General features: G+C 40.3%; 2 protein-coding genes across 3 annotated transcripts; both read right to left on the reverse strand.

Annotated features, from left to right (window-relative positions):
• Nucleotides 1–317: 317 nt before the first annotated feature.
• Nucleotides 318–12423, reverse strand: aebp1a (AE binding protein 1a). Of its 2 annotated transcripts, none has more exons than XM_047160805.2 (19): nt 11828–12423; nt 9785–10099; nt 8833–8919; nt 8641–8727; nt 8329–8388; nt 8119–8178; nt 7758–7835; nt 7024–7133; nt 5538–5677; nt 4246–4330; nt 3959–4103; nt 3799–3878; nt 3480–3633; nt 2783–2979; nt 2519–2692; nt 1734–2100; nt 1448–1587; nt 1246–1345; nt 318–1052 (listed from the first exon to the last, which is right to left on the reverse strand). In XM_047160805.2, exons 1-19 carry the CDS (start codon nt 12090–12092, stop codon nt 469–471), a joined length of 3228 nt encoding a protein of 1075 aa, XP_047016761.2. In that variant the 5' UTR covers nt 12093–12423; the 3' UTR covers nt 318–468. The 2 variants fall into 2 exon arrangements, with proteins under 2 accessions (XP_047016761.2, XP_017344021.2); XM_017488532.3 differs by having other exon boundaries at nt 3510–3633; nt 11828–12422.
• A 2931-nt stretch (nt 12424–15354) lies between these two features.
• pnx (posterior neuron-specific homeobox) lies at nt 15355–20227 on the reverse strand. The gene is made up of 2 exons (XM_017488550.3): nt 19801–20227; nt 15355–16849 (listed from the first exon to the last, which is right to left on the reverse strand). The coding sequence occupies exons 1-2, from the start codon at nt 19937–19939 to the stop codon at nt 16404–16406; spliced, it is 585 nt and encodes a 194-aa protein (XP_017344039.1). The 5' UTR covers nt 19940–20227; the 3' UTR covers nt 15355–16403.
• Between the last annotated feature and the right edge of the window lie 1326 nt (nt 20228–21553).

A 21553-nucleotide genomic window follows, 5' to 3' on the forward strand; every position in this document is an offset into this window, starting at 1 on the left:
ATGTACCGGTCTAGTTATTATTATTATTATTATTATTATTATTATTATTATTATTCCTAAACTTTCCACTCACAGAACACATCCAGGGACCAAGTAGACTTTATGTATCTGCCTCTTTGTTTTTTGAGTTATTAAAGTTTTGATTCAATTCAGTTAATTCAAATAGGCTTATATTTTTTTGAACTTAATTATGAATATAACTTTGATGATAGTTTTATTTTTAAAAAATCATTTAAAAAAATCATTTAAACAGCTCAGTATGCCTTATGATAGTCTTTCTATTTTATTTCTTTACTGAATAACACTGCAGACCATGATGTAATCTGGGTGTTTTTATTATAAAAACATGTGACAATACAAAACACTTTTGTAAGTTGAACACAAGGTGATTTATATAGGTTTTGTTCAAACTCATTAGAACAATATCCAAAAGCGTTTACCCAACTCTGTTCCACAGCGTGAATGTGCTCAGTAATCATCTATTCTATACTCAAAGGTGTAGTCTCGTGTTGGTTCTGTCTCTGGCAGCTCAAGCACGATGGGATCCACTACATCTGTGCTGTCTGTCATAAACCATGAGTCGAACCAAGAGTCAGTGGTCTCTGTTATCAGCTCTGTGGTGGTGGTGGGAAATGGAGTGGTGGTTGTGGTGGTGGTGGTTGTGGTGGTGGTGGTAGTGGTGGTGGGGGTGGGCACTACATTGGTGGTCATGTTGCCTCTCAGCCTCTGCATCCGCAGCCTACGCAGACGCATCAGACGCAGACGGCGCAGTCGTTCCCTTCCTCCCACAACAGGGTTGTTTTTATTCGGACGAGCATTGCTTCTGCTTCCAGCCTGGGTCCTGGTGGCCACCTGAACTGGTTTATTCCCACTCTGGGCCATGATCTCTCTAATCCGGGCCCAGTTAGACTTGGTTAATGTGAAGCTGCATCGCGACGCACCTGCCTCGTAGCCTACCATGCACAAGCGAGTCTGAGATGAATAGCCATCGGCTCTCGCAGTTACACGATACTCGCCTGGGTGTAGAAGACGCCAGTAATCACCTGTAGAAGCTTGAGGGCAGGGAAGACAAGAGCTAAAGTTAAAGACAAGATGCGAGACTGAAAATATAACATTTCCAATCCTGGTCCTGCAGTAGCTATCCCCATCCTGCGGGGCAGGGGTACCCCGGGACCAAGAACTGGAACTACGTGTATACTCTGATCACGACACAGGCCTCCGTTTCTATACAGCAAATTTCGATACCTGTTTTGACGTCATGCCTGATCCCCTCCACCGATATCGTAGCATTTGCAAGTGCATTCCCGTCAGTGTCCTTTACCACACCTTTGATGCCACGGTTCACCTAGTTGATGACATGAATGATGGCATTACATTTGTGGCCAGCTCATACTTTATTTGCCCTCAGGGCTCTCAACTTCGACACTTAAAAGTTCAAAGTCCTTACCTGCTCCATGAAAGCAAGCAAGGCTTCTCGGTTGTTCTCCCACTCCAAAGGCAGCTCGCTTTCATGCGGAAACTTGTCGCATCCCAGGAAGATGGATATCTCAAAGCAGTTTGTGTGAAGGTAACTGAAATCGTTCATGCCTATGGGAATGCAGAGTGAAAATGTGAAATCTGGTGCATAAAATAACTAAATACGGACAGAAATGGCTTTGGTTTGGTTTTGGTAACCATACTTTACACTAGTGGGACCCTTACGTTTAAGTGATGACATATTATTTCTCACTCACTGCCTACAACAGGTTTCCAGCTAGCACGATTAATGATGCCCTGGCCGCCTGTGATATCATCGGTGTGACACGAGCCGTGCCGCGTCTCCGTCATGGTGAGGTGGCTGTGAGCGTAGGTCATGGCCAGCCAGCGGAACATGTTCTCGTCTGGAGTCTCGCGCAGCGCACCTTCGTTTTGCCTCTGGATCCGCGCCCACGTCTCTTCATTCATGTTGTAGTTTGGCCGCCCACCTGTGCCGGTGGCCTGGGGTGGTCGCTGCATGTCAAATGGGTATGTCACAATATTCGCACCGCCCTGCAGGTTTGCTCCCAGAACGAAGGGTGTTCGCTGCATCCAGGAGATGATGGCTTTTGTCTCGGCAGCCACCTGCGAATAGGGATACGACGTGATGGTTTTTTTTTTGTCTTTTTCATTTCAAGTGAGAGAAAAAAAAGAGAGGCTGGTGCCGGAAAGACTGTTTATAGTTGCTAGAACGTAAGTGGAAAAAAGATGATGGGCGTTCCACAAGATTAAATGTAATAATGCACTGATATTAAAGTATTACTTGTTATTCTTTAATTAATAAAAAAAAGGGAGTCAGGAGGAAGGTACCTGTATTAAAAGACTGTAACTGAAGTGCAAGTATAAAATGCATTAACATTAATACAATAATTGTATAATACAGAATTCATAATTACTTATTATCATAGCGAGTAAATTATTGTACCAGTATACTGTCAAACCGGAAATAAAGCCCAAGAAGAAACCTCAAAATATAGTCATGAAGTGCTTTGCTTGTGCTTACCGAGCCATTCAAGAAGTTCTCGGGTATGGGGATGTGGTGGTTTGGCACAACGCGGGGAACCCAGCCCCTTTCTTCTGCACCCCACAAGATGCTATTGAGGTCAGGAAAGTTCTGGAAAATATCGTAACCTTCCTGGGTCCAGTGTCCCAATGCCCAGTTTCCCATTTCTGAGCCCTAATGCAAAACAATAATTATGGAAACAAATGAATTACAGAGGATGTCACCCATGGTAATATGGGTTAATAAAGTGGGAACCTGCCATACCATTTCATAAGCCAGCTCGTATGCATCTGGATTGAGAGAGGGCACTAAATGGATGCGCACTCCCTCCACCAGGCGTCGCACTCGAGGATTGTCGTCATTGTACTCCTTGCAGAGGAACTGCATGAGCAGTAGTAGGAGCTCTCTGCCTAGAATTTCATTCCCATGCAGACCTGCAGTGTACCGGAATTCTGGCTCGCCTGAAATATAGACAGGAAGAGCCAAGCAGTTACCATACTTCATATTTTGTATATATTTGGGTCATTGTGTGTCGCCCTCTTTAGCACATATAGTGTAATTATATATTAAAGGTGCTACGGAAAGGTGACGAATGAAAGGAAATTAAACAGAACCGTCATTACAAATCAATTCTTCTGACTGATCACCTTTATTCTACGATAAACAGACGAATTCTATCCTGATGGGAGTGGTCTCTAACAGGATGACTCTGCCCCCATCGACATGGCACGGGGGCTCACTGAATGGTTTTATGAGTTAAAAATGGTGGAAATCATATGCTATGACCTTATGCTCAAGACAACTAAACACCTGTGTGAGATTTTGTGCCAGACAGTGCTTACCTCTAGCATCAAAACATCAAATCTATGCCAAGGCGTACTAAAGCTGTTCTGGTGCCTCATAGTGGCGCAACTCCTTACTAAGGCACATTCTTTATTTGTTATTTCCTTTAATTGCTCACCCATCTGTGTATAAACAGAATGGATTGGACCTGTCTCATGCTCTCCTGGATTGTCTGAGATCTCCATTGCATACATCTTCAGCCCTTGAGAGCTCTTGCCAACGTTGTAGATTCTAGTGATGTTAGGGCACTCTTCATTTATCACTTTCATCATCTGCATTAAAAAAAGAACAATGGGAAGTTGGATTGCAAACAAGCAAAGAAGCAAAGATCAACAAGAGGCAAAGCAGAGCACTGCACATGTTTAAACAGGAGGACTGCCCTTTAACTTTAACAATCCGGTACTTTGCATTATGAAAATGGGGCACATTGGCCTCACCTGCCTCATCTCCTTGTAGTTGTGATGCCTGTAATCCAAGTCATCGGTGGGCGTGACGTCATTCTCCGTCGGGTAACTATCTGTTCAAAACAAGCTTGTTTATATGCACAGTCCTTAAAGCAAATGAAAAAGTGACTTTCATCCTTAACTAAGTGCTTACTAGGCAATGGGCAGGCAAGCACCTCCAGCCTCATGCACAGACTGCCGTTCCAGCTCTGGGGTAATATTCGGATATATCGTGCAACCACAGGCTGGGAGAACTCAGTCTTCACTGGAGTGTCTTTGTCAACGTTGCCATAGAAGAGCTAGAGGGTCAAATTCATAATGAATGAATAAAGCCTGTCTTTAGTATCATACCAATGAAACACAAGGCGTTTCTTAATTATTACATAATTTGCATTATCAATCACTTGAGGTTAAAAAAGAAAAGAAAAGAACTCTGATCACCCATTCAGCATAGCCATCGTGAAGCACCGTCCATTCGCGAGTGTCATTACTGAAGGCTACAAAATACGACGAAACGAAGTCGTCACTGCAAGGACAAATGTCATTTGGTTAGAAAGCTGGCTTATTTCTCACTGTATCGTCCTGTAATTCCTAAACAACCTAGAGCTGTAGATATCTGATCAGCCATAACATTAAGACAGGTGAAGTGAATAACATTGATTATCTTGTTACAATGGCCCCTGTCAAGGGGTTCTATATATTAGGCAGCAGTCAGTTCTCAAAGTTGACGTGTTGAAAGCAGGAAAAATGGGCAAGTGTAAGGATCTGAATGACTTTGACAAGGGCCAAAGTGTGATGGCTAGACGTCTGGGTCAGAGCATCTCCAAAACAGCAGTGGGGTGTTCCCAGTATGCAGTGGTTAGTACCTGGTTAGTAGGTCCAAGGAAGCTAATCGGTGAACCAGCCCATGGCTCAGTGACCCATGTGGGGAGCAAAGGCTACGCCATCTGATCCAATCCCACGAAGAGCTACTGTAGCAAAAATGGCTGAAAAAGCTAATGCTGGCTATGGTAGAATGGTGTCATGTTGCTGCATATGGGGCTGCATAACTGCAGACCAACCAGAATGTTCATGCTGACCCCTGTCCACTGCTAAAAGCACCTACAATGGGCACATGAGCATCAGAACTGAAGAAGAAGGCGGCCTGGTCTGATGAATCATGTTTTCTTGGGAAAAACGCATTATGGGAAGAAGACAAGCTGGCGGAGGAAGTGTGATGCTCTGGGTATTGCTCTGCTGGGAAACTTTGGGTCCTGGTGTTCATGTGGATGTTACTTTGACACGTACCACCTACCTAAACACTGCTGCAGAACAAGTACACTTCTTCATGGTAACGATATTCACTAATGGCAGTGGCCTCTTTCAGCAGAGTTCAAGGTGTTGACTTGGCCTCCAAATTCCGATCCATGGAGGCCCCACCTCGCAGCTTACAGGACTTAAAGGATCTGCTGCTAACATTTTGTTGTTAGATACCACAGCACACCTTCAGATGTCTTGTGAAGTCCATGCCTCGACGTGTCAGAGCTGTTTTGGTGGCACAAGGTGGACCTACACAGTATTAGGCAGGTGGTTTTAATGTTTTGGCTGTAATGGTGTATGTTTCAGAACAGCTCTACTAGCAGGATTTAGATGATTGTCAAAATGGCTCAAATATTCTAACACATGTCCATTTGGCTTAACATTCAAAATGGACCTAACGATTAGGAATATTTAAAAACTTTAAAGATCCTTACTGTTTTTCAGAGTCCCTGCCCTGAGTGATGACCCCGGCGTACTCCACGTCTCGCTGTGCGTCCAGCTGAAACCAATGTTCCTTCTCCTCGCTGTCCGCACACCAGGCCCCTCCATAAACATCTTCCTCGTCATCTGAAGCCTGAATAAGCAGACCAAAGTAGATCAAGCTTTATTTTAATCCTGTAAAACATCTGGATCATATTAAGTCATTATTGACATAAACATCATTAATGACATAAATAAAGCAATATAGTGTTTCATTTTTATTAAAAATTGAATGATGAACTCTCAGCCATTCAGTCAAATTACAGTCAATTAGTTTCATGAAATGTATTGGTCCCTTTACTGATTTCCTCTCTATACATTGCGAAGACCCCAAAAAGGGGTGTTAATATCTACTATAAAATTATAACAATTTATTGTTTTATTTAATTATTCAACACCAGCTGGTCCTGCATGAAAAAGGTTTCTAATTTAATCACCCTAATTAAAAGATTATTAGAGTCAGCTGATTGAACATTGAAACCTGATTTATTGTTTGAATGGGTGTCATTTCAGCACAACTGGTTATTAATTGTAAAAGAACCCAGGAAATATACCGTAAGTAAGGAATAACATAACGGGGCATGCCGTTATAGGACATTAATCAATGATGGATTAGTGATGCTTTTACCCCCTATAGCAGTACAGTGTTTTATTCCTGTTATAACACAAGAAATTACCAATGATTGCATTTGTTTTATTTATGAAAGAAAGGCACATTATACTTTCCATTAATTTATAACTACAAGTTAGTTTCTGTTATCCCTTCTGTTATAGCAGCTCTAAACAGTTTCTCCTTCACATTCCCTTGAAGATAAAAAGACAGAAAATGCTGCCAATAAACTACAAAAGCAGTGTCTTCCATCCTTAAATTTTTCTCTGACTGTTACAAAGCACAGATACTGCAGAATCCTTCCAATTAATGTTAAATAAACCTGTCCTTACAGAAAACTTCCCCATATCTACAATTATATGTTATATACTGTCTATTATTAGATGTATATTATGTGAATCGTCTGCCAAACAAGTCCCTGTGTATGTGTTGTTACTATACAAATTATACCGTATTAGAATGAGCGCATTATTATAAACCTGCAGTTTGGCTTGTGTTTGGAATTACTGTCCGAGCTGCTGTTGATGAATCTACACCTTATGACCAATCCGATTGGAGAATTCAAAATCACTGTAGTATTTGCCCACTCTGATTTCATCCATCAATCCATTTTCCTTGCACAGGGTCATGGGGAGCCAGGCTCCACATACCCAGGGTACAGGCAGAATTCGAGCTCCCAACCCCGGAGATGAGAGGCAGGCATGCTAACCACTAAACCACCATGCACACCCACCCCCTTCCCCCACCATCATATAGTTTGTATGAAAAATATGTGAGAAATAGAGCCTATACTTTTTCAGAGCACAATACAGTAGGATTGGTGTCAGCACCTGCATATTCAAACGGCCTCTCTGGGCAGCAAATCCATGATGGGAAGTCGAGGAGGACAAGATTTGGTCATCCTCTACGCGATGCGACTCCATGCCCATTGGAGGACAGTCTGCAATGAGACAACACTGTTTTCAGTGAAACTTTTTACTGGAATTACGGGACCATTACTGGAATAAAAAGTGTGCATGGTTGTTACTTTAAGCAATGTCATGCATTTTCAGGCTTGTGCCTGCACATTTGAATGAGTAACACAAGTCCACCCTTGACTAACCCCACTTAAACATCTAAGGCATACTTTTTGCTCATGGTCATAAAAGCCCTGTCACTGTTTGTGTAGGATGAGAAATGACTGATCGCTCTGACTAACTGATTCCACCACAGAATGAGAGAGGCCTTTTGGGACGAGAAGCTCATTTGAACTGAGAACAGGATGGAGTGTGAGCCAACAGAAACGCTGGCTCGTTCTTAAAACACCCAACACTGGGACTCACTCAGGGCCTGCAGGCCTCGCTCCAGCTGGACATGAAACAGACTGCGGGGGAAGTCAAGCTAAGAACCGACATTTATTGCAGTTTGCACAAGTACTATAACTAAGACCATTTAAAAACAAATGCATATGTGACTAGTGTGTTTGCAGACATGTAAATTCTGCATCATATACAGTTTTGATTTATTAGTGGCACTGTCCGGTCTAGACATTATTACATAAACAGTGTGTTCTGGAAAGACTTACTTTTTGGTTCGACATAAACAGGAGTTTGCTTTCTTCTCTCTTCCTCCTCCTCCTCCCATTTTTTCCTGAGTTTTTCAGCTGTTTTGGGAGGATTATTGGAGTTTAATATTTAATGTAAGCTTCATATGTGCATATATTCAAATCAAACAAACAGGCATAAGTTCAATAAAAGTCAGAGGTTAAATGAGTACTTGCTATTTGTGTTAAAAACACCATTAATCACAGGGAGCCACATGATTAAAACTGTTGCACTCCATTGCACAATTCTTACATCACAACACACAGACCACCAATAAGCCAAATGAAATGTTATTACAAAAGAGATAAATAAATAAATAAATAAATAAATAAATATTTAGACCCTTTTCCTCCTTCTCTTTCCGCTTTTTTTCCATCTCCTCCTCCAGCTTCTTTGCTGCCACTGATTACAGAGAGAGAGCGAGAGAGAGAGAGAGAGAGAGAGAGAGAAAGCAAGACTGAACCAAACATACTGCATACAATGATGCTTTAAATATTTAAATGTAAATATTCTAACCATACAAAAGAACTGAAGTAAATGGTGTAAACGTACAGTCAGAATAATCGTATTCTTCATACCACGCAGGTACAAATGGTGTGGATGTGGTCTCCTCTACACACACACAAACACACGCATACACACACGCACACACACAGAACCACACAAATTGACAAAAATCACATACAGCTGATAAATTGATTCTGCTTTGACTCTAATTGTCTGATCACATAAGTTTCTAATTACAGCATGCAACCGTAATTGTAATTATGTCTCAAACTTTTTTGAAGGTTTGTGGGTTTTCCTACACGAGGTATCTCAGCCCACACCATGCCACTTAGCATACAGTAATTATCTTTGGATTACCCGGAATGGGTAAATATATGCTGGGATCCTCAGTGATGGGGTTAGCCTTCTTGACTTTAGGCGGGAGATCAGGCTCTGTAACTTCATCTATCAGGAAAATAATAGATATAAAAATTTTAACTGTGCTCCTAGTCCTTGTTTAATTAATACTGATTTACACCCACACATAAATATACACACACAAAAACATACATCTGGCATCCCAGTAATCGGGGTCATGGTCTTTCGGGATTTTGGTAATAGAAGTCGGCTTTGGATATTCTTTCTTCGGGGGAAGATCTGTGAGCGAAAATTAAGAAAAGGACAAAAGAAAATCCATTATTAGTCAAATATCATGTCTGGAACATCTTGACATGAACAACATGAACCAAGGCACTGGACAAGCTTACTTATTTGCATATATGTCTTCTTTTGAGGACATTTGAATTTCGGTAAATTTTATAATACAACAAAAGATTTCAACTGAATGTTTAAATGCAGCCGTGTGTAAGAATGTATTAAAGTCTGAAATCAACAGGTAGAAGAAGCAAAAAGACATCAGGAGAAGATTTTTCACGTGCACATCAGATTATTTGCTGATGTCTGAAGGTGCAACATTTTGAACTTTTGTGGAGCCAAGTGCAACAGCAACAACAACACATGTAACTGTATGAAGAAGTGAGGCTGGGGCTGATGTCTTTCTAGCCCACCCAAAAAAAAGAAAAGAAAGCACACATAGACATCAAAGTACAAATTACACAAAAGGACAGGTGACAGAATTGTCCATTTCGTGGCTTTTGGTTTGAATGAAAGGGTTAGAACTTTTCCATTTATGGTGTTTGGTATTCAGAGGAAGCCAGTAGAGCTTTACAGATCAGAAATCACAAATGCCCCACATCATACTTACTACTGATGATAGTAAGTTTAGATAGAGATAGATCTTGTGATATAACGCTTTTCTCAATAATAGTTTTAGTTTATTGATAGATATTTGATTTTTCCCATCTAATATCAACACCAGCCAACCCTGGGTAGAAAATATACTTCAGAGAATATAAACATGTGAACATGACCATATAATTGTTTCATAACCCCAAGTTTAGGAAGTGTGAAAATTACATGACATGTGAACAGAATGACATCATGCATTTTGGCCAATACGTACATTTGTCCAATCCAAGTTCTGTGTGAATTTTCTTCTCATCCTCCAGGGTTGGTTTCTTGGATGGAGAGCTGGCCTTCTCATTTTCTTCATACTTTGGGGTGGCCTTCACTACCTTGGGCTTCTTGGTAGGTTTTGGGGGTTTGGGTTTCTTGGTAGGTTTTGGTGGTTTGGGCTTTTTGGTTGGCTTTGGTGGTTTGGGTTTTTTGGTTGGTTTAGGCTTCTTTGTTGGTTTCGGAGGCTTGGGCGCCTTGGTGGGCTTGGGGGCTTTTGGCTTCTTTGCTTTGGCCTCCTTCTCTGCTGCTTTCTTCACCTTATCTTGTGCAGAAGAAAGGGAAAATATGAAATAGTGGGCACCAAATCAAAAACAATAGAGGCAGGGCATAAATTACAGAGAAATTCAAAGGCCTCTTTTCAGTTCACTGTCTGTGGAAAACTATACAAAAGCTATATTTTTCTTGACATCCAACTTATAAAGAAATTTTATCGCATACCATATAAAACTTTCAAAGTCTTAAAGTAATAGTTTAGCCATACATGTATAGGTCAAACTGGAATTATATTATCATCTAGATCACTTGCAATTTTCCCTTCAAACCTCGGGCTGCAGCTTTTTGTCCATTTTTATAGATAACACTGTCATGCAGTGTTCTGCATGGTTTGATGTAGTGTTCATGATGCTAAATGAGTAGCTTTAAGCTTCCTTAACATGTTAGCTACATTATCCTTATAGTCCCAGTGCAGAGCTAAAGAAACAACCAAGCATGTCTTGACTGCATACACACTCGCCGGAACACCTGCTCATTCACACAATTATTTAATCAGCCAATCATGTGACAGCAAGTCAATGCATAAAATCATGCAAATACAGGTCAAGAGCTTCAGTTAATGCTTACATCAAACATCAGAATGGGGAAAAAGTGTGAGCTCAGTGTCTTTAACTGTGGCATGGTTATTCCTGACAGATGGGCTGGTTTGAGGGTTTTAGAAACTGCTGATCTCCTGGAACGTTCACACACAGTCTCTGGAGCTTACACAGAATGGTACCAAACAACATCCATGGGTGGCAGTTTTGAGAAAACAGAAGAAAATGGTTAGGCTGGTTTGAACCAGCCTGTGTAATGTACAGGAAGGCTACTGTAACTCAAATAACCACACTTTACAATCAAGATGAACTGAAAAGTAACCTCAGAATGAAAAACACTTCGAACCGTGAGGCTACAACAGCAGAAGACCACATTGCTTTCCACTGCTGTCAGCCAAGAACAGGAATCTGAGGCTACATTGGGCACAGACTTAGCAGACATTTTTCCAATCTTCAACTGGCCAGTTTCTACTGGCTAGAGTACAGGTGTTCCCAATTAAGTGGTTGAAGTTTTGCCATTCAGATAGAATTTAAGAGTCTTACAGCTAATAAACAGCTGTCAGACAATGATAGCAGCAAATGAATTGAAATGGTCTTAAATTGAATCCAGACCACAGACATAAATCTCATGCTTGTCTGCACATAATCGAGTAAGCATCCCCCCCCCCCCCCTTTTATATATTTTTTGACTGTTCTTCAATTTTCAGTCCTTCTTAGCCTAAAAGATTCACACATGAGAAATTTAAGTCAGATAGTTGTGACCTTAATCCAAACCAAACGTTAGGCTTGTTTCTCTTCCTGTCTATGTAGCTAAAAACAAACCCTGCACATCATTCTTTTATTAGCAAAATGGAGTAAAGGAGGTGTGCTTGGATGGGGAGAATTATCTCCATGTTTCACTTGGCTATGCCGCCATCTGTGATTACCATTTACTCCTTCACTACTGCCTAACTGTAATCTTTTTTCCATTCACTACCCGCACAGCACTGTCTTTCGGGGAAATATGTATTGTGCCAGTAAACTGAATGGTTTTATTTTGCTGACGAATGTGTGCCAGATCTGTCACCGTGACAAAACACAGTGAAATTAATCGTATCATCATTTGACAAGGAAATCCTCCTACAAGCTTAAATAGGCACACATGCTTTACCACTGAATAATCTGATGCTGATGTTATTTACCTGCTAGGACCTCTTCAGGTGTCTTTTTACTGCCCGGCTTGTCATTTTTACCCTCTACATCTGCACTCGGTTTGTCCAACTGAGTGTCTTCTGACTGTAATTCTTTTCTCTGCTGCTCAGCAGTGGCTGCTTGTCTTCTGAGACCTTTGGTGGTCTTCCCGGGCCTGATGATGCCATCTGCATCCACGTTGTCAAAGCATGTTAAAGTCCAGCAGAGTGCAAAAAAAGTGAGACAGATTGTAACCTTCAACCTCTGCATCTTCATTCAAGATTCTAATTGTGCAGCGGAATGGAGAATAATGGATGGTGGAGATCCAGACTTGCTGTCGCAGAAGAATGCGCCAAGGCACCAAAGTGGAGAATGTTTTGCCCAAGGAGTGTGTTGGTTTTCCTTAAACAAGCAGGATGGTCTTTGAAAATGGTCCTCCAAATCATAAGACAACACACTAATCCGAACCAGAGGAAGAATCAATGAGACCGACAGTGAAATCAGATGTAGAGCTGGAGTCTTGTCGTTCTTGCTTTCTCGCACTGAACTATTCCTCAAGCTGAATTCTTCCGACAGCCCCCTCTGAGTGTGTGTGGGAAGTCTTGAGGAAAAAAGAATTGCTGTCTGAGGAGGGTACTGGAAGGAGGGCTTGAGGAAGGGGGAGGGTGTGTGGCTGCAAAAAAACAAAACAAAAAAAAAACGTCTTCAGAGTAAAGACAAATGATTACAAACGTCTTCAGTTAAATGGATTTAATAAAACCCAGAAGTGTTTCATCTGCTACTTCAACCCCAATGACACATGTACTTTCTCTTAGTCAAGCCATCTCTAGTGTGTTGGTAAATAAGAAATTGTTCATTTTTATTAAGTGAGAATTAGTCGCTTGTTTCCATGCTGGATGTTTTTTTTTCCACCATCCACCCCCACTGACCATAGTGTCTTAAATTCCAAGCACTCTTTCTGCTCACAGAAAACCTCAAGTAGTTAAAATTCCCACATAACACAACAGAGACAAATAGGCCCATTTATTTGCAATAGAGTACAGAGAACTAGAAAGTGGACTTGTAATTTTCAGATGAGGTTAAAGCAGTGACAACTGGTCACGATATCGAAAGGACCTTTCGATATTGAAAGGTCACTTCTCAGTAACTTGGGGTTGAGCCACGGCGTGTAGGCAAAAACCTAGTATACATAAACAAAGGAACACAATCATGCCATATCTCTTCTGAAAAGTAAGCATGGCACACTGAGGAACTGCCTTTGCCACCAGCTCTTTCTTTTAAGCCACACAAATGTTCTTCTTTTTTTCCATTCAACTATTTTCCATGCCACTTATCCTACACAGGGTTGTGGGGGAGCCTGGAACTTATCTTGGGGCACAAGGCGAGGGACACCCTGGATGGGGTGCCAACCCATCACAGGACACAATCGCACACACATTCACACAGTACAGACAATTCGGAAATGCCTACATCAGCCTACCATGCATGTCTTTGGACTGGGGAAGGAAACTGGAGTACCTGGAGGAAACCCCAGAAGCACTGGGAGTACAAGCAAGCTCTGTGCACACAAGGTGGAGGCGGGATTCGAAGCCCCAACCCCAGAGGTGCTTATAGTTTACTACAGTTACTAATATATTACTTATAGTTGCTTATAGCGAGTTAATTTTTTCCTTCAAAGGCATTTTGAAAAATCAGTGATTGAGAAAGTCATCCAACCTGTAGACTGAAAATGATCAACTGGGTGAATCTACAGTCTGGACTAGAAAGAAATCAGCCCCATACTTGATTACATACTTTTTTAAAATTATGACTGTTGGTGGTGGTGGTGTTGTTTGTCTTGGTTTCACAAAACTAATAAATAGCCCACATTAAGCCATTATTTTTATGTAACGTCAAGGAAAGGAAGCGCTTAGCCCTACTAGCCCCTTTCTACCAGCCGGCCCTGGACTGCTGCATACTACATGCATACTACAGCAGTCACTGCACAACAGAACATTACACTCTAGTTGAATCATTCCAGACACTTGAGATGCTCATCTGGTTTGGTTAAGAAGAGCGCACAGTCATCCAGTTCCTAATAAAAAGCTGCTTTAAAACATTACGTGACATGCCAGTCACATGTATAGCAGATGTTAGAATCCGACCAGGTTCTTTTGAGATACGGGTCTAGGTTTTAACGGTATTATTAATCCTTCCGTGGTCCTTTAAACATAGTGGTTCCCAGCAGACAACGCAGATAGCGTGTGTTAGTGTTTTTATATTCAGAGAAGTTAGTTGGCCAAATCTATTATGTAACTCAAGACGGAGCCAGTCATCCTGTCTGCTGAGATAACAATTTCTGTGCTCCTCTGCTGCCTTCAATTTAGTCGGTGCAAGTGTTCCGTCTTACTGGTGGAAGATAGACTGGCGCCGAATGAGCAGATGACCACTGATCTGCACCATATACAGGAAATACTGTATATTTGACTCTGTGTTTAGTGGGAAGTAACTGTGTTCAGATACACGTCTTAACTAAACAGAATGTCCAGCAAATGAATCTGATTTAATATGAATTAGATCCTACTGTAATAGACAAAATGCACTTTCTTGACATAAGTTAACCTACATTATACGGTCAAATGTTTGTGGACACCTGACCATCACACGCATATGTGGGTCATCCTTGAACACACATAAATGTTCTGATGCCTTTGTATGCTGTAGCATTAGCATTTCCCTTTACTGAAAGTAAGAGGCCCAAACTTGTTCCAGCCTGACAATGTCCCTGTGCACCATGAAGACATGGTTTGCTAAAGTTGGACTGGAAAAACTCGAGTGGCCTGCACAGAACCTTGACCTCAACGCCACTAAACACCTTTTGGATGAACTGGAACGCCGACTGCACCACAGGCCTCCTCGTCTGATATCACTAATGCTCCTGAGGCTGAATGAGCACAAATCCCCTCAGCCACCCTCCAAAATCTAGTAGAATGCTTTCCCAGAATAGTGGAGGTTATTCTAACAGCAAAAGGGAGACTAAATCTGGAATGAGATGTTCAGTAAGCACATGGTCAGGTGTTCGCAAACTTTTGGCCATGTAGTGTATATTATATAACCCACTTGTGGATTGTTTGCACAACCATGGAAACGTATTGAAGTTTTCAATGTTGCTTACAAGACATCTGCACTTAATAAAAAAAAAAAAAAATGCATGTTAGATTACAGACAGATGTGCTCCCTCTGTTTACATCTGGAATCATTTCAAACATTTTTTGTCTTAATTTTGTGTGCTGGAATGATTTGACTCATTGATATCCTGTCTGTCTTGACGAGCTGCTCTCCATATGTTCATGTCTCTCTCTCTCTCTCTCTCTCTCTCTCTCTCCTCACAAATGGTTACATTATTAAATATCAGAACTAAATAGGTACGTAGGCTAAAGTGTTTTATTATTTTATTAAATTGCATTCACCGGTTATGTACACTAAGAAACACATGCAGTGATGTTAATGATGTCATTTAAAAGTAGCCTGGATGGCAAATGAGAAATAAACATCTGAATGCAAAAATATACACTTTAATGGGTTTTTTTTAAACAAAGAAATAAAATGCATAAACTCCCTTGCAAAATATTTAAAACAGAATTAAAAATGTGACATAAATATGCAGATTAAACACATAAATATTACATGACATTTAAATACACACAGATTACGATATTAACTTTCTGTAAAAACAATGACCTCAAGCATCTTTCCTTGCTCAGGCTGGTCAATTTGTATTACCCCGTTCAGTAAACTACCCATGGCGTTACGACTTATTTACTGATTTGTTTCTAAGGAAATCAAACTATGCAAATGTTCAATTTACCAACACAGAGCATCATCCAAACTTCAGGTTCCACAGATCTTCACAGGTTCACAGATCTGGTTATGTCACGTACTTTCTGCCAACAGCCATGTTTGTAGTTGAATTGTTGCCATAACACTTTGTTTTATGAAACATTTGATAGATTAAATTTTTGAAATTCACAGCAAAATAAAATGTCCTATTTGATCAACCCAGGTGTCCCACATTTCCTGAACAAAATGCTTTAGTGAAAAACAGGGCTATGTTATCTTAAGTTTGAGGGGTTATGGGGCTGTTTTATTTCAGTGAGGCCTAAAATGAATTGTAAAATATTATTATAGTTCTTCTAGTCTATAGTCTCCAAGAACATTTACCCCCCAAAAAAGTGTCCCACATTCACCATATTGTATCTACTTTGACTACTGCGGTACTCTGATGTTATAACTAGCTATTTTCTTTGCTAAGTGGAAACTCCCATTTGTGTAATATAAGGTAGCCTAGCTAAGACTATTTTGAATGCTAACTGCTATTAATACACACCATGTAAACCAATGTTTTTGCCTGTTAGCCTAGAAAATGGCAAACAATGAAATACATAATCAGAATAAAACTAAAAGGAGCAAATAAATTGCCAAAATGTCCGATTTGAATCACTTCAGTCTCTCAAGAAAAAAAAGAAGAAAAAAAAGAAGAAAAAAAAGAAGAATCAATTCAAAGGCTTGTTGAAAATTAACCGAGTTGTTCACGAGTCAAATCTGGCCTCAGAGCAACCTAAGTGCGGGATAAGTGGTCAGAAGGTTCCTCGCCGAGTAGAAATGCACCGGACTCGACCTGTTGCAGGAGGCAGCACTGAGTGGCAGTGTGGTCGGTACAACCACCGGCGCAATCGTGGCGCACTGGTATAGCTCCTCCAGCTCTCGTCCCTCTTGCTCCTTCTTCCACTTGGTGCGCCTGTTCTGAAACCAGATCTTAACCTGCGTCTCGGACAGCTCCAGAGCCTTGGCGATGACGTGGCGCTCAAACACCGACAGATAGTGGCTGCTCTGGAAGCTGCGCTCGAGCACGTGCAGCTGGTCCATAGTGAACGCCGTGCGCATGCGCCGCCCCTTGATTTTAACTTTACCGCCAATATGAGGGCCTTCTTTCACTTCTGAAGCTGCTGAAACGTCATCTGACCCCTCAGCACTTTCATCACCCGATAATTCATCTGAAATGGAGAAAACATGACACGCAAATAAATGAGAATATATGTTTCAACTTTCAAAATGGTGTTGAGAAAGTAGAGAACTTCATCAGCATAAAAACCGCCAACTGTAGGAGTGAAAATGTACCTGTCGTTGTATTTACATCCTACATATCTACCGTTTTAAAGCTTTGGAGATGAATGCATTATTAGATACTTATTAACCAACAATTATTTTACCCTTGTAAGGGTTTGTAAACAAGTGAGAAATGCAGGTATCAGAAGTTAAGAAGACAAAAATGGGTTTATATAAACAGAACCCAGACAGGCTATAGAGGATTCATTCTATTTTGAATCAATGATTTACGACAAAGAAGCTATCATCATTGGCACAGGCTGGCACGCGATCAGCGCTGACTCAGGCCCTTTGTCCCTAATGGTGCTCTAAATCCTGTGATTTGCAAAGTAAAAAAGCCTCGTGCATCAAGTCCTCTCAAGTCCTTGAGAGCGCATCACTCAAAAATGGGCAGTTCCAGACACTCATATTAGTAAATACAGGTATCGGTCCTTAACATTGACATGAATGGTACTGTGATGAATATGGCTACCAAACTAGCTACCAGGCTGCAACATGAGTATTAGTATTTCTTTTTTTTCTTTCTCCAGACTAAACCTACAGTTTGCAGTAGCTCCCAGCTGAAAGTGTTTTGCATTCTCACATGTTTTAGCTTTGTCAGTCACAAACAGCCACTAGGGAAATGAAGCTGCGCCTTCTGCCATAGAAGAGTCTGTTTCCCCATTTGTCGTCTGTGAGTAACAATGAAAATAAATAAATCAAAAATGTCGGACGATACAATCGCGAATTCTAATAGGTTATATATTATTAAATTTGCCTGTATGAATTCTATAATGCAATTTTTTTTTTTTTTTTTTTTTTTTTTTTTTTAAATACCAAATTTATCAACCAACAGCAACCAGCAACCCCCGCACACCTTTACCACTCTCGGAAATACAGGAATCAAACCGTAATTTTCTTTGCTGCCATGGTGGCACCATCAAGGGTACATGCTCTGGACCTTTTCTTTGCATCACTTAGCTAAAAAGTTGATTGTGGTGCATCCTTAAGGCGCATCAGTGTTCCTTAAGGTCAAATTATTGAGCATGCTGGTGGTTTCAGAGGATTTCATCCACTGGCTTTAACGTCTATAAAAACTCCTGTGGATACCCCAGAACCATACGAGAACCACAGGCATACACGCTCAGAAATAATGGCACCAAACTATTATTTTCCTTGCTGTTTCTTACTTTTAGTAGGCTATGATATATATATATATATATAAATAAATAAATAAATAAATATATATATATATATATATATATATATATATATATATATATATATATATATATATATATATATATATATATATATACACGGTCAAAAGTTTAGAGACACTTGACTGAAATGTTTCTCATGATCTTAAAAATCGGCGTTGTATTCAAAAATATATTTGTGCCAACATATTCATTTCTTTCATTAGAAAACTAACATTTTTCTGGGGAAAATTCTGAAAAGCAGGAGATAAGTGTCCAGCGTCGGTGGGAACTCTAATACTATTTAAAAATCATCTCAGGGAAATTCCTCAAGAAATCGGGTGAGAAAACGCCAAGAATATATTTCTGGAAATTCTAGGTAAAAAAAACATGTCTATTTTGAAGATGATGAAATACTAAATTATTTTGATTTACTCTGGATTTTTTAACATCATTCCCATAGTTCCATTTGTGTTACTCCAGAGATTTCATGACTTTATTATTATTATTATTATTCTAAAATGTGGGGGAAAAAATAAAAATAAAGAATGAGTGTGTCTAAACTTTTGACCAGTAGTGTATGTGTGTGTATGTGTGTGTGTGTGTGTGTATGTATATATATATATATATATATATATATATATATATATATATATATATATATATATATATATACATATACATATACACACACACACACCTGGCAAGGTGCATATAGTGCAAGCTAGTTAGTTAAATTCAAATTGTGTATCTTAAATAACACAAAAGACGGTACTTTCCCAGCAGTACAGCTTGGTTTTACTTCTGAAAGTGTTTCTACTTATAAATATGAGTTGTTACAGTCGTACGGGTTGACTGATTACTGGGATTTGAAAGGGTTCCCTGCTGAACTCCCCCCCATAGTAACCATCATAGACGTTCTAATGGTTTCCACTACAAAATATCATTACAAACCATCAGCTATCCATTACAAGCATTATTGGTCCTTAATGGTATCCACTAGACATAATATCAAACCAACAGCAGGCAACAAATGACCAGTAGAGACCCATAGGGACATTACAGTGTCCATTAAAACCAATACAATTCCCATTATCACCATTAAAACCATTACAAATTCTATGAGTGTTTCTATTAAAGCACCCCCCCCCCCCCAGCAGATTTTATTTATTTATTATAATATTTTTTAATGAATAAATCGTTTAACAGGTGTTTTGTGTTAAAGAAAAAAAAGTTCAGTAGGCCTATATAATTTCTGTAAATAAATACCATGGTAGGTGTATATTTGTTAGTTTATTACACTCATAAAAACACATCTGTGCTCTGGTCATGTGGAGGTCTGGGATTTGTTTGTATGTTTGTATCTTCTTTGTAAAAAAAAATCCATTCATAAACAGAACCATTTTAATAAACAAACAAACAAACAAACAAACAAACAAATACATACATACATACATACATACATACATACATACATAATTAATTAAATAAATAAATAAATAAATAAATAGTTTTTTTTTTAAAGTGTGTGTTCCCAAACGTGACCTCTTGTGGACGTTCTCTTAAAGTAAAAACATTAATTAAAATACGTGAGGTTGTACCTGAACCTCTCAAAAACAACAATAAAAACAAAAACAACAACAACAACCACCTCAACTCACCGCAGCTTCTCTTGTTGTTGTAGTCGGAAAGTTTGTCGCTTTGTGCATCACGACTCCTTCCTGTGAATTTTGAGGGATCTAGGATGTCGGCGATGGAAAAAGAAGAAATCCGCGGAGGTTTTCTGGTTTCTTGTTGCATATTCACGCACACTCGCAGTCACTATCTGGAGAAGTGAAACCTGAAGGTGTAGTGAGTGACTGAAGGTGTAGTGAGTGACTGAAGGTGTAGTGAGTGAGGAGTGACAGGGAAAGCCGTGCCCTTTTTAAACTTGACCAACCCTCGCGCTTTTATATCCTGGCGGAACACACGAGTCTCGCGCGTGTATAAAATTAACACTTTAAAAGACTAGACTTGAACAAAACACAAACCCCGAGCTTCCCGAATGCATAAACCCTCCTGTCATTATTATAAACACTCCTCCCCCCCTCTCAACACACACACACACACACACCTCTATACTACTTTAAAATGCAAATGCTCACTTCTCAGCGGGTTACACCGCATCAGCCATTTATTACCCCGCATCTGGTTAAAATGTGCCCCCTTTTCTTAAAGAGCGTGTAGTTTATTTTTGTTTTTTTTGTTACGACCCCTGTCATTATTTGCAATTGACTGATTTTTACGACAGTACGGCGCGCGAGTGCTGGTTGTCATGGTAATTAATCGACTTGCTAGAACTTGTCAACAAGTGAGTGAGCCTTGTGGTGTGTTCTACTCATTTTTGGAGCAGCCTTTAAATACCATCCATCCATCCATATTCTGTACCGCTCATCCTACAGGGTCACAGGGAACCTGGAGCGTATCCCAGGGAGCATGGGGAAGAAGGCGGGGTACACCCTGGACAGGGTACCAATCCATCACAAGGCACACTCACATACACATACACACACCCATTCATACACTATGGACACTTTTGGACACCCCGTAGATATGAGATGGGGAAGAAAATCTCCCTGGCCATATTGAAGAAGAAGAAGAAGAAGAAGAAGAAGAAGAAGCCTTTATTTGTCACATATACACTACAGCACAGTGAAATTCTTTTCTTCGCATATCCCAGTTTGTTCGGAAGTTGGTGTCAGAGCGCAGGGTCAGCCATGGTACGGCACATGAACCCCCAACCTTCTGATCAGTAACCTTAACCGTTGAGCCACCACTGCCCTAATGGTGTCATTTATTGGTATGTCAAACAAAGCAGAGCTGTGAAAAAAACATACATAAATAAATAATAATAATTGATTCTGTATTATTAGACACAAGCCAAATTTATCTCATCTGTGAAAATCAGCTGGTCCATTGCATCTCCATCCAACAAATTAATGACTGTATCAACCTTGGGGGCAGTGTTCAGGTCAACCTAGTGTTGTAAATAATCCCCATCGTCTCCAGAGGTGGTCTTGTGTGGCAGATGCCAGAGTCCACCCAGGTGTCAACACCAACTAAAGCACTGGTATTCAGGGAGTGAGGCTTTAGCCGGCCCACCAGGACAATTAGCAGATGTCATGAGCTCTTCTGACCCTCGCTGACCTCCCTCTTTGTCTAGCGAGATGAGGATTAGGAGTTTTGTCAGCAAGGGGCCAGCAAGGAGGAGTGTGCCTGAAGATCCTGGGTTTTAAAGCCCAATTGCATTCTCCACAGGAGATGTGGGCTTGTAGAGTTAAACCACAAAAATAAATTAACCTTATTAACCTTATCATGTGGGTAACTGAGCTCATTTTGAGCTGAATATGCCATTATCATGTGCTTATTAAGTGT

The sequence above is a fragment of the Ictalurus punctatus genome, chromosome 16, assembly GCF_001660625.3.
Source record: "Ictalurus punctatus breed USDA103 chromosome 16, Coco_2.0, whole genome shotgun sequence".
Taxonomy (NCBI): Eukaryota; Metazoa; Chordata; class Actinopteri; order Siluriformes; family Ictaluridae; genus Ictalurus; species Ictalurus punctatus.

What these genes read in the sequence shown, in the direction of transcription:
- aebp1a (XM_047160805.2), bottom strand. Translation starts at nt 12,092, where the DNA reads ATGAAGATGCAGAGGTTGAAGGTTACAATCTGTCTCACTTTTTTTGCA. An exon ending in ACGATGGCTATGCTGAATGG is followed by an intron (nt 4,104 to 4,245) that starts GTGATCAGAGTT and finishes TTGACCCTCTAG; the next exon opens with CTCTTCTATGGCAACGTTGA. An exon ending in TGCTTGCTTTCATGGAGCAG is followed by an intron (nt 1,346 to 1,447) that starts GTAAGGACTTTG and finishes GTCATCAACTAG; the next exon opens with GTGAACCGTGGCATCAAAGG.
- pnx (XM_017488550.3), bottom strand. Translation starts at nt 19,939, where the DNA reads ATGCAACAAGAAACCAGAAAACCTCCGCGGATTTCTTCTTTTTCCATC. An exon ending in CAACAACAAGAGAAGCTGCG is followed by an intron (nt 16,850 to 19,800) that starts GTGAGTTGAGGT and finishes TCTCCATTTCAG; the next exon opens with ATGAATTATCGGGTGATGAA.